Source organism: Sorex fumeus, unplaced genomic scaffold, assembly GCF_029834395.1.
Source record: "Sorex fumeus unplaced genomic scaffold, SorFum_2.1 ptg000008l, whole genome shotgun sequence".
Taxonomy (NCBI): domain Eukaryota; kingdom Metazoa; phylum Chordata; class Mammalia; order Eulipotyphla; family Soricidae; genus Sorex; species Sorex fumeus.
Window position 1 is genome coordinate 74,727,444 of NW_026606065.1, and position 16,966 is coordinate 74,744,409.

Genomic DNA, 16,966 nt, shown 5'->3' on the forward strand with positions numbered 1-16,966 from the left:
GTAAGATACAGAGAAAAAATTAATATACCCGACAAAAGAGAATTTAATTAAGCCACTGTCTCTAACATCGGTACAGGGAGAGTCTTCATTATGAATTAACCATATTGCCTCACGAAGACGGGGTCCCTCTGGAGACTGGCTGTCACTGTGTAAAGTTCACGGCAGCCCTGCAGCCCTCCCCGTGCCGATGTCACAGACACCATGGCAACGGCCCCAGTACTCAAGGGCACCCTGATCCTCCCTGCTACTCAATTTCCTACAGGCTCGTTTGCTGGAAAGTCTTTTCAGCCTTTGTAACCATGGAATTTTTTAAATTGCCATTTAAAACTAATTTCTTGATTCTTTTCTCTTCTGTTACATGGATAGAGCATGATACTATCAATGCTTGGTAACAGGGTATTTTCCTCAGAGTCATGTTTGTGTCTTTTGTCTTGATTCAATAGGAAAGATTATTTCCCACCTTTCAGTCTCATAAGTAACTATTTTCTCTTCACTTGTCATCTGACAACTGTAGAAGAGCACTAATGCTCTAGGAGAGAAAAAAATGTACCTTAGTTAAGGAGCTATATAAAATCATTTTTAAAATTCCAGTAATACATTGTCAACAACTTTATAAAATTAATTTTTTTTAAATCCAGGTTATACTGTATGACTGAAACCTAAATAAGAACAATTTTGTAAGGGTCTATCTCACAGTGATTCAATAAAAAATAAATAAATAAAATTCCAGATTGTGCCTTTTGCTATGCTATAGATAATAATTACAATAGTTAATAGGGGCTGAATACAATTAGTTTTTTTTCAAAATTTAGCATGTACTGGTATCCTTTCTTACAGTGCATCAGGTTCTAAAATGCATATATCACTTGTTAAAAATAATCCAAACCATTTGAAAACTAACTACAATTAGTTTTAAAAATCCTTTTGCAGTGCCATAGATAACAGCTACAATTTTGGCTAATATAAAAATATACAATTAAGATTTTTATTAAAACAGAAGAATTTATCTATGTATTTTGTTAGTATAATAGCACTGTAGCACTGTCCTCCCATTATTCATCGATTTGCTCGAGCAGACCCAGTAACATTGTGAGACTTGTTACTGTGTTTGGCGTATCACATACATCATGGGTAGCTGAGAGACATACAAATTATGAAAATTCTAATGAAAGACTGGAATGGAAAATGGCATATCAAAATGAAAATTTTAATTCTAATTCTTCTAACTCTTTGGAAATAATAAGTAGAAGTTCTATAAACATAATTTGTACGTATAAAGTGATTATTTACATGCAAAGTAGTGACTAGATACTACCAAAAGCTTAAGTATGCTTTTCATGACAAAACAAATTTATAGGTGCTGAAGAGAAAATACAGTGGGTAAGGCTTGCATGCAGCTGACCTGGTTTCAATCCCCAGCATCCCATATGGTGCCCTGAGCATGGCCAGCACTGATCCCAGAGAGTAATCTCTGAGCCTCACTGGAGAAAGACCAATTCCCCTGCCCCCTTCTCCAACCCCTACCCTGCTGCATGCACAAAGATAAAATCTGGACACAAAACTTTTATATTAAGAATAATTTTCTCAGATGAAGTCATGAAATTCACATACAAGTGGTACTACATGGAAAGTATCATATTAAGCGAAATGAGTCATAAAGAGTGGGATAGACACAGAAAGATTGCATTCATCTGGAGAACATAAAACAAGAAAATGGGAGACTAACACCCAGGAGTGGCCGAGATTAGTACCAGGAATTTTGCTCCATGACTTGGAGGCCAGCCACACGTGCTTGGGGAAAAGGAAGCTCAGATAGAGAAGAGAGCACCAAATAAAGGGTGTTGGAGGATCCTCCCAGGGTGGGAGAAGCATGCTGAAAGTAGACTATAGACCAAACATGATTGCCACTCAATGCTTCTCTTCCAAACCACAGGACCCAAAAGGAGAGAGAGAGAGAGAGAGAGAGAGAGAGAGAGAGAGAGAGAGAGAGAGAGAGAGAGAGAAAGAGAGAGAGAGAGAACAAAAGGGAATGCCCTGCCACAGAGTCAGGGTGGGATGGGGGGGATGGGGGGCAGGAGGGATGCTGGGACCCGTGGGGGTGGAGGATGGGTGCTGGTGGAGGGTGGGTACTTAATCATTGTATAACTGAAACCCAAGCACAAAAATTTGTAAGTCTATAACTGTACCTCATGGTGTTTCACTAATAAAAAAAAAAGAATAATTTTCTCTGGGAACAATTCTTTTTTTTTGTTTTTAGGTCACACCCAGCAATGCACAGGGGTTACTCCTGGTTCTGCACTCAGGAATTGCTCCTGGCGGTGCGAGGGGGACCATATGGGATGCTGGAAATCGAACCTGGTCAGCCACGTGCAAGGCAAATGCCCTACCCGTTGTGCTATTGCTCCAACCCAGGTAAAGGTAAAGGTAAAGGCCCTCCCCTTGTTCATCGATTTGCTCGAGCGGGCCCAGTAACGTCTGTCTCCATTGAAGATTTTGTTGTTACTGTGTTTGGCATATCGAATACATCACGGGTGGCTTGCTAGGCTCTGCCGTGCGGGCGAGATACTCTTGGTAGTTTGCCGGGCTCTCCGAAAGGAGCAGAGGAATCGAACTCGGGTCGGCCATGTTGGCTGCGTGCAAGGCAAACGCCCTACCGCTGTGCTATCGCTCCAGCCCAGAACAATTCTTATTAACATGAGCATCTATAACAATTTTCTGGGTACAGACCTACAGTCCAATCTATGTCTTAGAAGGTAGTCCATAATTACTGGTTAGTTTGCAAGTGGGGAAAAAAATATCTACCCTCTTCCATTAAAAAAAGGTAAAGTATAGAAAAACAATAGAAATTTTCAGGAAAAATTTTCAGAAGAAATGTGAGAGAAAGAATAGATATGATACATCCCTCTTTGAACTACAACCACGATTTAACTGGAAAGGAAGAGGATAAGAATTTGTTTTATTTTAATGTAATAATATATTTACCTAGTTTGATGAAAGAATAGTATATATACACTCATAAAATTGATGACTCTAAGCATAGAAGAAACTCTGCCAATGTTTTGCATCTTCAGAAAGAATGCTTAAAAGATCTTTCAACCTTCATTTTCATCATCTCAGATGAACTTCACAAATTACAGAAGTAAATGGTTTCACTTGAATGAGAATCCACTGCCACAATGTATGTGGTGATTTATTTCAAAATGCAAGCAATGGTCTTACCTGAATGTTGTCATAGAACAGGACGTCAGGCACTTTCATTTTTTCATGGGCATTGTAGACTGGTGCACTAACAGCTCCAATCCTCAGAACTCCAGATGCTATTTCACCTAAACAGAGGATTTAAAAGAAATAAGCATGCAAGAAGCAATAAAAGAACCCAGCTCTATAAAATAATTGAAAATGTTCCAAGATGGGGACTGGAGCAATAGTACAGCGGGTAGGGCGCATGCCTTGCACATGGCTGACCCGGGTTCAATCCCTGAGCACAGAGCTAGGAGCAACCCCCTTGCTGGGTGTGATCCAAAGAGAAAAAAAGAAAAAGTTCCAAGATGAAATAAAAATTTCTAATTCAAGAGCCTCACGCATGAAGGAACCAGCAGAGGAACCCAGTCATGCAGGACCCAAGGCTGATATCTCCAAGCCTGCTCGGATTGGGACTGGGCCTCCTCCACCCAGATCGCCCATCTTCCAGTAGTTAGGCATTATACCTACCAACTGCCTCCGGTGCCGTGTTATCCCATCAATGGCCAAGACCCAGAGACTATAAAACCCAGCTCCCAGACGAGAACAGCACAGGGTCTCCTGCCCCTGCACCTGGCTGCCCTCACCAGGGTCCATGGAGAGGGGCGGGTTGAGTTTCCCTCCCTGCCCTGAGCAGAGCCCCGGGAGCCAAAGACCTCTTATTATCTAGTTCTTACTCTTGGAGAACCTGGCAGGCTACCAAGAGTATCCTGCCCTCACGGCAGAGTCTGTGAGGCATATTCTATATGTCAAAAACCAGTAACAATGATGGGTCTCATTCCCCTGGACCCAAAAGAGCCTCCAGTGTGGCACTTTCTAAAAGCTCAGGGCTAGGACAAAGGAGATGTTACTGGTGCCTGCTCGAGACACTCGATGAACAATGGGATGACAGTGATACAGTGAGTGAATTTAAGAGCTGGAGAGATAGATAGTAGAGCAGATAGGGTGTTTGCCTTGCATACAGCCAACCAGGTTTGATGCCAACATACCCACAGGGTCTCTGAGCACCAAGAGGAGTGGTGCATACATGTCCAAGAGCTATTCTGGGTCTTTAAATTGTCTCTGCATGTCTCTACCCATACCCATAACCAGTATATGTTTTGTGGTCACATCTGGTGGTGCTCAGGGTTTACTCCTGGCTCTGCACTCAAGAATCACCCTAAGCAGGGACTCAAGGACCATGTGGGATATTGGGGGATCTAAACCTGCATCAGGTGCATGCCAGGCAAATGCCTTATTCTCTATATTATCACTTCAGCCCCTAAAAAAAAATCTTATTTCTATTATGTCAAATTATTGTCTCAGTATAGTTGATTAAAAACATCAACTCCAAAAAGAGTCACAAATTTACCCCTTTAAAGGGTGATTACACTTTAGATATTAGATATGTGTGGGAGTAAGGGCATGGGAGAAGAGCAAATGACACAGAATCCTAGATTCCATGGTGAAACACACTTGGGAAAGGGGGCAAAACAAAATAATACATTTATTTACAAAGGAATTCTCAGAGCCTTTAATATGTTCCTGTTAACTATGACTTATTAAGATAATACTTTTAGCCTGACATACAAAACAGAATTGGACAAAAACATTTTTTGTTGAAAAATATTTTTAAATAATATTAAATGCTTGGGCTGGAGCAATAGCACAGCGGTAGGCGTTTGCCTTGCACTCGGCCAACATGGCCAACCCGAGTTCGATACTTCTGCCCCTCTCGGAGAGCCTGGCAAGCTACCAAGAGTATATCGCCCAGACAGCAAAGCCTGGCAAGCTCCCCATGATGCATTCGATATGCCAAACACAGTAACAAGTCTCACAATGGAGACGTTACTGGGCTCGCTGGAGCAAATTGATGAACAATGGGAGGATAGTGACAGTGATGAAATGCTTGGGGCTGCAGCAATAGCACAGCAGGTAGGGCGTTTGCCTTGCATGCGGACAACCCGAGTTAGATTCCTCCAACCCTCTCGGTAGCCCAGCAAGCTACCGAGAGTATCTCGCCCACAGGCAGAGCCTGGCAAGCTACCCATGATGTATTCGTTATGCTAAAAACAGTGACAAGCCTCACAATTTGTTGTGAAATGTTACGGTGCCCACTTGAGGAAGTCGATAAACAACAGGAGGACAGTGCTACACACAGTGCTATTAAATGCTTGATAATTAGTATTTTACATAAAAACAAATCAAATACTTACATTTGTAATCCTCTGGTTGTGGTTCGAGATTATTATCAGTATTTATTTCTATTTCAGCATCTACCAGATTTTTTTCTAATGCTGACCTTGCAAGGCTTGGTAAAAACCTGGGGGTGGGTAATAATGAATTAAATAATAATATAAAAGTTTTCTATAATCCCTAGATACATTTTGCACACATGTATACACATACACTCCATATGTACAACCAATTAAGGAAGATAGGTCTTGATCTTTAATATCCACGCATAAAATTTTTTTGAAATGACTCTAAAGAAGTACATATGAAGACAGAATATATTCATTTATTCTCCTTTAATATGTAAAACTCACCTGAAATTTTCAATATTCATTTCCACTAACATTTTCTCAGGCAACACTGGGAAATAATACTATCCCAGTCCCCAGCAAGGCTGAGCAGTCTCAGGCAAGGCAGCTCTCCACGCATAGCACCTGGCAGCTGCTTGCTCCCACAATCCAAAATTGCTACCATGCCCCCAGCATGATTCCACCCTCTCAGGACGAACCTCACCAAAATATAATTTGCTGTTGACATTTAGGTCTGTAGGTTTTGTGACTGAAATCTTTCATGGCTTTCTTGGAGTCTGGATGAGCTACCTGCCCCCACTTCCCTATACTCTTAGAGGCATTGGCGTCACCCCCACGAACCAACTCCAGTGCCATCATGTAAGCACTTTTACTGGCCACACTTCAGACACCCATAAATAAATCTTGAAAGAGATCAAACCCACAATTAATCTCAGACTTGCATTAGTCTGGTGCCCGCCCAAGTAGAGCCCCCAGCAACTGCCTGCTTCCACAATCCAAAATCACCACCATGCCCCCCCCACCCCCACCCCCCCCGCCGAACTCCACCATTCAGAACAGACCTCACCAAGATATAAAAAAACACTGTTCTCCCATTGTTCATAGATTTGCTCGAGCAGGCCCAGTAACATCTCCATTGTGAGACTTCTTGTTACTGTGTTTGGCATATTGAATACTTTCAGTAGCTTGCCAGGCTCTCTGAGAGGGGTGGAGGAATCAAACCTGGCTCGGTCAGGCTGTCTGTGCGCAAGGCAAATGCCCTTCCGCTGTGCTATCACTCCAGCCCAAGATATAATCTGCTGAAAATTTGGGAATGCAGTTTTGCTACTGAAATCTTCAGGCTTTCTCAAGGTCAGGATGGGATACCTCCCATCACCCTTCTGTACTTCCAGAAGTCTCAGTAATCATTAAACTATTAGAATATTAAGATACTCTTAATATTATTTATAATTTTAACTTGTTATAATGTGTTATTTCTCAAGAAAACTTTGTGAATATAGGTACTCAAAACACTTAAAAGGAAACAAAATACATAAAATTTACTAATAAATATCAACATTTAAAGGTATTTAATTTATAAACTGAAACAAAACATTTTCCAGTTTCAGTTTATGAACTGAACCAAACATTTCTCAAAGGCTCATAAAAGCAAGACCTGCTAGATTTATAAAGTGAAATAACAGAAATATTTAAAGAGCTAGATTTTTAAAATCACTGCATTAAAGAAATTAAAGTCATTTTTAAGCCAACAGTTGTTCCTGCAAGCAAAATTACTACTGTTCTTTAAACAACAAAATTCACATAACAATTTGTCATAATCATTAAGAATGTCTCCAATTAGTTCTATCAGACTTGTTTCAAAACATCAATTAGCTTTGAGTAGAAATTTAACTGTCATAAGAAAAATTTTGAAAAATATGGTATGCAAACTAAGTTTCTGATGAATGAAAATATTTTCTTTTTATCTCAATGTTAGAGAAAACTATTCTTCATTTCAGACTAAATCCTTATATCTTTACCCAAAATTTCTATGGTAAAGGATCCACATCCCAAGGTTTTCCAGAAGCAAAATATTTTAATGGAGTAAAGGTTTTCATAGTAACTTCTGAATAACTTCCACATAAAAAATATTTTTGGAATGCAAATACGTAACTCTGAACTTCTAGGTTTTCTTCCTTTTGGCTTCATATGTTTTCAAACATTTAGAAAATATATTATACATTGAGACCCATCTTGATGTCTATATAAAATATGATGAGAATAAAGAAATTGATGCAGAACTGTTCTAGTCTGAATTCAAATGGTATAAACAAATAATACTATAAAAATTAAGGTCTTTACCAGAAACCACAAGATACATTGAAGACAAAGTTGGCAAAACCCTCCATGACATTGAAGCTAATGGTATCTTCAAAGATGCCACGCCACTGGCCGAGCAAGTGAAAACAGAGATACATAAATGGGACTATCTTAAACTAAGAAGCTTCTGCACCTCCAAAGAAACAGTGACCAAAATACAAAGACAGTCTACAGAATGGGAAAGGATATTCACCGAAAACACATCTGACAAGGGGTTGATATCCAGGATATACAAAATACTGGTTAAACTCCACAAGAAAAAAACATCCAACCCCATCCAAAAATGGGGCAATGAAATGAACAGAAACTTTCTCAAAGAAGAAATCTGAATGGCAAAAAAGCACATGAGAAAATGCTCTACATCATTAATCATCAGGGAGATGCAGATCAAAACCACAATGAGATTCCATCTCACACCTCAGAGACTGGCCCACATTCAAAAGAACAAAAGCAACCGATGCTGGCGTGGATGTGGCGAGAAAGGGACACTCCTTCACTGTTGGTGGGAATGTCGACTGGTTCAGCCCTTCTGGAAAACAGTATGGACGATTCTCAAAAAATTAGAAATTGAGCTCCCATTTGACCCAGCAATACCACTCCTGGGAATATATCCCAGAGAGGCAAAAATGTATAGTCGAAGTGACATCTGCACTTGTTTGTTCATTGCAGCACTCTTTACAATAGCCAGAAACTGGAAGAAACCTGAATGCCCAAGAACAGATGACTGGTTAAAGAAACTTTGGTACATCTACACAATGGAGTACTATGTAGCTGTTAGAAAAGATGAAGTCATGAAATTTACATACAAGTGGTACAATATGGAAAGTATCATGCTAAGCGAAATGAGTCAGAAAGAGAGGGATAAACATAGAAAGATTGCATTCATCTGGGGGATATAAAGTAACAAAGTATGAGATTAATACCCAAGAATAGCTGAGATCAGCACCAGGAGGATTACTCCATAACTTAGAGGCTAGCCGGGTATCCTAGAGGAAAGGGCAGTTCAGATAGAGAAGGGAGCACCAAATAAAGGATGTTTGGAGGATCCTCCCAGGAGGGGAGATGCATGTCGAAAGTAGACTATGGACTGACATGTTTGCCACTCAATGCCTCTTTTGCAGACCACAACACCCAAAAGGAGAGAGAGAACACAGGGGATTGCCCTGCCACAGAGACAGGGGGGATGGGGGGATGGGGGTGGGGGGATATTATCCATGGTGGTGGAAAATGGGCACTGGTGGAGGGATGGGTATCTGATCATTGTATAATCGAAACCCAAGCACAAAAAATTGTAAATCTACAACTGTAAAAAAAAAAAATAAAATAAAGGGAAAAAATTAAAAAAAAATAATTAAGGTCTTTAAAAGGCTTACCTCGAGCGATAGCACAGCGGTAGGGCGTTTGCCTTGCACGCAGCCAACATGGCCGACCCGAGTTCGATTCCTCCGCCCCTCTCAGAGAGCCCGGCAAGCTACCGAGAGTATCTCGCCCGCACTGCAGAGCCTGGCAAGCTCCCCGTGACGTACTCAATATGCCAAACACAGTAACAACAAAGTCTCCAATGGAGACGTTACTGGGCCCGCTCGAGCAAATCGATGATCAATGGGAGGGCCTTTACCCTTAATTAATTTCATGCTTTAAAAATTTAGGCTAGATCATTTATTTTAGCTTTCTTAAATCAGTAATAGATTTCTTTAGGACCAGAGAGATAGCACAGGAAGAAGGGCACTAGCCAATCCAATCCCCAACACCACATATGGTCCCCTCAATGCTAAAAGGAGTGAACCCTGAGCACAGAGAAAGGAGTCCTAAGCATAGTCAGATGTGTACCCAAATACCAAAAAAAGAAAAGTAGATCTCATTAACATAAATTACATCAATTTTTATTTTAATATTTTGCATTAAATTTGATTTTTTCTATTTCAATATGAGAAAAGGTAATTTTTAAAAATCATCAAGAACTCTGTGCCAGATTAGTTTGCATTTTTTTTGTTTCTTCCTGCCATTGTTATCCTATAGAAAATCTCATAAAGAGGCTTTTTGATCTGCCCCGTTAATATCAACAATGATGCATAAATAAGACACCTGGTCTGCTATTTGCAAAAGGTCATGGGGTAATACAAAATATAGTTTTATTATGATGCATTGATAATCCTAGGAGAAAAATTAGATGCTTCACTCAATGGAATATTTAAGAGTATGAAGAGTAATTCGATATGCCAGACACAGTAACAACAAAGTCTCCAATGGAGACGTTACTGGGCCCGCTCGAGCAAATCGACGATCAACGGGAGGGCCTTTACCTTTACCTTATGAAGAGTAAGGGTTTTCTCAATAATTAAAATTAAGTAATATTTCAAGTATGCAGAAAACTACATAGAATATTAGGGATTCTACTTTTATCCTTCCTCAGTATGATTATCTTCTAGTTTCATTTTCATCACAGGAAACTGCACGACTTTGATCTTTCTTAGAGTTGGATAGTATTCCATTGTGTATATATATATATATACCTTCTTGATCCATTAATCCACAGTTAGGCATTTTGGTTTTAAATTTCTATGTCTTGGCTATTGTACTAAGTGTTACAATAAACAAAGATGTGCATATATCCTTTCAAGTTATTGTTTCTATATTTGGGGGATAGGTGCCAAGAAGTCATATCCCTGGGTCACATGGGTGTTCTATTCCTATTTTTTTGGTGAGATCTCCACAGTTCTAAGAGGCTCAACCAGATGACATTCCCACCTATAATGGATGAATGAGAATTCCTTTTTCACCACAACCTCACCAACACGGCTGTTTCTGGGCTTTTGGTGTTTGCCATTCTCGCTGTCAAGAGGCACCTCAATGTTATTTTTATTTGCATTTGATTTGCATTTGAAATACAAATCGAATCATGAGTGATGATGAGCACTTTTTTATATGTCAATTGGCCACCTGCATACTTTAGGAGAGTGTCTGTTCCTCTCCTCACCCCATTTTTCTATGAGGTCACCGGATCAAAAGAGCAGAAACTTTATAGGCAAGAAAATTTTAAGTATAAAGTCATAGCTATTGTTTTCAATTGTTTTAAATTCCGTTTTCCTTAAAATAATGAAGGGATGTCTTTTCAAATATTATTGGCAATTTTCATTAATTTTTCTCTACAGCCTATGCAGCCTTTGGGGTTGATTTTCTTTAAACCTCATCGATTTGTAGTTCCTGAATATCAATCCTATTATGATCATAAATCATCTTGCAAAACATTTCTTAATTTATGGCTTATAGTGTCTCTTATTGTACATCTGGATTTTACTTTTTTACATGGGATAAAGGACAAATTTTTAATCTTTATTGACAAGTCTGCCTATTCTATACTGATAAAATGTTACTTCTGCAGTTGCTAAGTTCCTCAAAATATGTGTCTGTTTCCAGGCTCTGTAGTCTATTTAATTAGCTTCTAAGCTGTTACCATTAATAGGGATGGTGCTCGTGAGACCCTTTAGTGTTCAAGCCTTGCTGGAGTGGGAGATCTATCAAGCCCCTGACGACTGGGTAGAAGACGGGTTCCAGGAGCCACACCCTCTCCTGGTTTTCTGTGTGATGACAGCAAAATACTGAACAAGTATGCCTTACTGATCTCAGGAGTGCAGCTGCTTCCTCCTCTTCTAGAAAATGCCTTTCCTAGCTGGAACTTTCCTAGGGGTATGAAAATACAAAGTCTGGCCTTTTGTTGTTGTTGTTGTTGTTATCTCCCCAAATACCAGAGTAGAATTGGAAGCCTCCCTAGACTTTCTAAGCACTGTGCCAGTATTCAGGGAGGTCATGAATCTCTAGAGCTTATCTGGAGAGCATAATAGAGACCTGGCCAGGGGATGGGATGTGGGGGGCAGTCACATGTACCCAGGACCCAGCTCCTTTCCTGGGAGGCAGTACAAACATGGAAGCTAAGGTCACCAAAATAATATTGCCAGATATTTTTAGGGAATTTCCCTGAAAAAAAATTTTAATTACACTAAGCTACTTTTTCTCAATGAAAAACTAGTTTAATTCCTACAATCCTCCCCTGTTTATGTACACAAACCAGATATTTGCATAAATAAAAACAAGAAGGAAAAAAGGAAAAGATATAGTCAAGTGACACTTGCTACTAAATGGTGGTCTGCAGCTGTCATTGTCAGCCCCAAGTTAATATGTTAGTTACTGCTGGCACTGACTTTACCATAAATGCCCAGGCCAGGTGGCAATATCAACTCTATTTTGAATCCTTGATGGGTTGCCCCAATCCTTCCCCAACCACAACTTCTTTCCTTTTCACTGACCTGGGGAAGCCCTTGAAGTTATTCTAATTGCAGTTGCAGGCCTGGGTGGGCGGTGGGGGTGGGGGGGGGGTGATGGAGATGAGGGGAGGAAGGAATGGCAGAATGCCCCTTGAAGTACAAGTAGTTCAAGGTCATAGTGAGTTTAAAAAGGGATTGCAGAACAAGTAAGATAGGGAGTTCCAAGTGTTCAAATCACACTGTCAGAGAGTCAGGCTGATTGTATTCCTTCCTTGTCCACATTTAAGTGTCCTATTTGAAGTTCTGTGAACCATCAGGACCCACAGCTGTCTGCTCTCAAGTTTTCCCCCTGCCTTCAGGATGGGAGATCCTCACAGGCCAGCTGAGGGCAGACTTCTCTTGCTCCTCTGGGTTGGTACTGCCCAGGATCACTTCCCGGGCTCAATGCCACCCATTGTGTTTGTTGGGGATCCGACAGGAAAGGCCGGCCTGCGGGGGAGTTAGGGCTGCTCCCATATCATCCAGGGTGGACTTCTTGAGGATGTTGATCTGTGATAAGAGTGAGGTAGGTTGGCTAGCATCCTGAGGAACAGGCACTTGGGGAGGAGGTCTGGATTTTCCGTCACTATTTGTCACTGCTTCCTAGCTCTGTGACCCACTCATCCACTGTGTCTTTCATGCTATACAGTAATATAGTGTTTTTTTTTAAAAAAAAAGAATCACTGTGAGATACAGTTACAGACTTACAAACTTTCGTGCTTACGTTTCAGTCATACAATGATTAAGTACCCATCCCTCCACCAGTGCCCATTCTCCACCACCAATGTTCCCAGTAACCCTTCTGCCACCCCCCCATTCCCCCCCCCCCCGTCCCCTGCCTCTATGGCAGGCACTGTCCCTTTTACTCTCTCTCTCTCTCTCTCTCTCTCTCTCTCTCTCTCTCTCTCTCTCTCTCTCTCCTGGGGTGTTTTGGCTTGCAATACAGGTAGTAAGAGACCATCATGTTTGGTCAGCACACATCTCCCATCCTGAGCGAGCCCTCCAAGCATCAATCACTTTTCCCTTCTCCAACCCAGCTGCCTTTTCCCCCAGCACGTGAGGCCAGCTTCCAAGCTGTGGAGCGATCCTCCTGGCCCTTATCTCTATTATCCTTGGATGTAGTCTCCTATACTATACAGTAATATCTTAAAGCATATTTGTCCCCTGAAATTTGATAACTCATCTATTTCTTTAGTATACGTTACTTTTTTCCCCCAAGGGGTTGGTATCTCTCAAGCAATGCTCAGAAGACATTGGGTCCCGCCTTTTAGTGCTCATTGGACAACCAAGTGGTCCATTCAAAGATCTGTTGCTACCACTACTCTGTCAGGCTGGAGATTACCCAGGTTACCTTAGCAGTGCTTGGGGACTCCAGAACTGCACCCAATGAATGATGTTCAGAGAAGATGTGGTGCCATGGATTGAATCAGCATGTGAAAGAATGTACCTTAGCACCTATACTATTAATCTGGCCCCTTTATTTATTTGTTTATTACTTTATTTTTTACCAGAGCCAGGAATCAAACCCAGAGTCTCCCCCCACCCCCTTTTTGGGTCACACCTAGCAATGCTCAGGGTTACTCCTGGCTTTGCACTCAGAAATTACTCCTGGCAGTGCTTAGGGGATCATATAGGATGCCGGGGATCGAACCCCGGTCAGCTGCATGCAAGGCAAATGCCCTACCCGCTGTGCTATCGTTCTGGCCCCAAATCCAGGGTCTTATACCTGCAAGGTATGTGTTCTAAAACTAAGCCTCATCACCAATATCTATTTAAAGAAAACTGAAAGTTGATTCAACTGCCACTGTATACACAAAGGTCTGTAGAATACTTTGGATCAGACTATTTGTTCAAACACATTTCCCCCAGTGTTCAAAACTATTGTTATTGCTTAGTATTGACTATCTATCAACACATATCTATAAACAAATTATGATCCACAAATACTAGGTAAATAATGACTTTTATCTCTCTTATCTCAATTTTGTTCAATCTTTGATGCTGAGAAATTTGTTATCTAAAGCATTTTTTCCTAACATTTATTAGAAGCCTAATATTCTTCTAAAGTGAATAGAACCAATTTTATTTTCTCTCAATTACTAGTTATTCAAAGAATTACTTGAAGACATTGGAAAAGAGAATACTTTCTTACATATGCCACATAGAGAATAAACTGAGAGTTTATACAGTTTATAAGTTGCAACTCAAGGAGCTTAAAAGGGAAAAAAATACACTAAATGGAAAATTTACAGAAGGCTATTACAGATTCTACAAAAATTAAAATTGTTTTAAGGCCTTTTAAAGTCAGGAAATGAATGAATAGTAATAATCACATAAAATAATTACTAGATCATATGAAAGCTATTTTCTTCTGAGACCACTGGTATGGTTCTAAATATTTTTTATCTCTTCTTTTATTATTATTAAAATAGTTTCTTGCAGATGTGATGCTTTAAGCCAAAGTTTCATAAGCATTTCTAAATAGGTATGAAAAAGATTAATGTAGGTGGAAAAGATATCACTTTTGTTAAATTTGGGTAACAGAGTGGCACTATGTAGTAAGGGAAGTTCCAATAAAATCTAGGAAACTTAATAGTAATGCAACACTAGCTTAGAAGACACACAACTGTTTTGGTGCTTTTTTTTTTTTTTTTTTTTTTTTTTTTTTTTGCAGGGGAAGGGGCATACCAAGCAGTGCACAGGTTTCACTCATTGCTCGGTACTTAAGGATTACTCCTGGTGGAGAGCACATGTGGTGGTGAGGATTAAATTCAGATGAACCCAGATCTGCCGAGCCCTTACCCACTATACTATCTCCCCGGCTCCAGCCATGACTGGTGTTTAAGTCCCAAACCCACCTTTATTTTATTTATTTCATTTACCCTCTCATATAAGCAAATGACTAATTACATTTACAAAATATCTCTTGAAAGTTTTGGTGTGCCTCAAATAGATATGTTTTAAGCCCAAATGTAAGGCTGAACTACCTAAACATTTAGACCAATACCTTTTGTAAGCCTGTGAATGCAGGTAATTAATTAAATGCATGTTATTCATTCAGCAAAAATCTAGACATCTGAATACAGTGAAAAAGCAGAACATGTTTACCTGGAAAGGCAGGCCTTATTAACAGCATTGTAAAGATTTTCATTGGGGTACTGTGACAGCCGTCGAGAAATTCGCAACAGCTGTCTGGTTGAGAGTGATGATGCCAATGATTGTGCCTATCAAGAAACAGAGCCTGGTAAGAATCTTGTGTCAACTCGATCATTAGTCCCTGTATGCAGAGGTATCATAGCAGAACTTGGTCTACCTTAGAGGCAAATCAAACTTAAAATAAACTTATACTTTTAAAGAACTAGAAATACAACAGCTGTTTATACTTAAAATATCCTTAAAGAGAGTCTTTTAAATCTATTTAAATGTGTATCAACTGAATGTGACAGGTTTTTACTGTGCTAAATGCTGTGTATACTCTCGTTTGGACAGCAGGGAAAAGGGCTGAAGGAAGTATGCTGTGTGATACAGGATGCACCTGACTTACAAATAGTTCTTCTGCACAATCAAGTCTTTGGGTTTTCTGTTTTTGTTTTGTTTTCTGGCTGACATGGAGCCAGACTGTTAAAATATCCTGAAAATGTGTAAGACTCTACTCAAATATATGACTTCTGGAGTAGAGAAAAGGAGCTGGGGACAATTTACACTGCTGGCCACAAGGATGCCAAGCAGACCATGACTCTATTGCTAGAATCTCCCTTCCGCACCCTCAGTCTTCCACCACGTCTTCTTATATGTCCCCCAATTCCCCTAAAAGAGTTTCAAGTAAAGAACTCAGCATGTGCCAAATATCAAGAAATACTTGTTGACTGGGATTTGAAATTATCGTGGCACATAGCATACTGTAATGGTAAAGATCTTTTAAGTTCTGGAATGAGACAAAGCAGGCACCCATTTATCAGCTCTGAGCCTTGGCAAATAACTCAATCTCTTCAAGTCTTAGTTTCCTCCTTTTAAAAATGGCAATAATAAATAATGCCTTCAACTTTCCGGCTGTTTTCAGAATTAAATTAGGAAACTGTTCCAAAGCACTCAGAGGAGTTCTGACACATGTGGATACTCAACAAATATATTCATCTCTTCAAGATGAAACAAGTGGAAAAAAATCAAACAAGGAGATGTGCCTACACTTTAGCACAGAATTTAATGAATCAAATTGTTACTGATCTTGTTTTAAATATTAGACCAGTAGATTAGGAAACAGTACTTTCTACTGAAGACTGCAGGAAAGAACTTTGAAAGCAATACGCTCTTTAAATGGCTAGAAAAGGAAGGGTGAAATCACACATTATTTGCGAACACTGAAGTGGTATATGATAAATGGAAGAAAGGGACTCTGCAATTAGGAAAAGGTTCAGAATGGATGACAGAAAAGTGTCAGATATACACTGCACATCTGCTGATTTCAAAGTTTTTCTCAAGTTTTTTCTATATCCCAAGAAAATTATGAATCAATTTCTCTTTTCATTTAATAGAGTGAGTCTATTAACACTCAATGAGATGTTAATAGACATTATGGATGTTTCATTTCAACTGCAACATAGTTTTCAACCTTTTAATACCTCTGGACCAATGAAACCACTTTGGGAACTATGTCAGGAGCATGACCACCATAAAAAAAAATATGCTATTTTCTATTAAAAAACACGTTCTGAGATAGAACCTCTTTATTAGGCTCATCCTTATTTCACCAAATTTGTATTCAGTCATGGAGAAAATATTTAAATATAAAAAGCATAATCCAAAAAACATAACTTAATGCAAAATAAGTGGAACAGTTGACACTTATTTTGCATTAAATTATGTTCAAGTGGGAAAGAGAAATGCTCTGAACACAGGCAAGAGAGCAAAACATGAAGAGCATGAGGAATTCAGCTCACTTTTACTGGCGTGTCTGCGGGAAGCTTGCTCCAAATACCAGACTGGCTACTGATAATTTCAAGAACTTGTCTTAACACTTAAAAGCACTAGAAGTTTATTATGGGC

At 39.8% G+C, this 16,966-nt stretch overlaps 1 protein-coding gene across 1 annotated transcript in view; it reads right to left on the reverse strand.

The window, feature by feature from the left end:
• Positions 1-16,966, reverse strand: part of VWA8 (von Willebrand factor A domain containing 8) — a 365,156-nt gene that overhangs the window by 221,387 nt on the left and 126,803 nt on the right. Inside the window, exons 17-19 of the mRNA XM_056109482.1 lie at positions 15,032-15,147; positions 5,436-5,542; positions 3,220-3,326 (exon numbers count right to left, since the gene is read on the reverse strand). Of these exons, the coding sequence (XP_055965457.1) occupies positions 3,220-3,326; positions 5,436-5,542; positions 15,032-15,147 (330 nt within the window). The remainder of the gene's footprint in view (positions 1-3,219; positions 3,327-5,435; positions 5,543-15,031; positions 15,148-16,966) is intronic.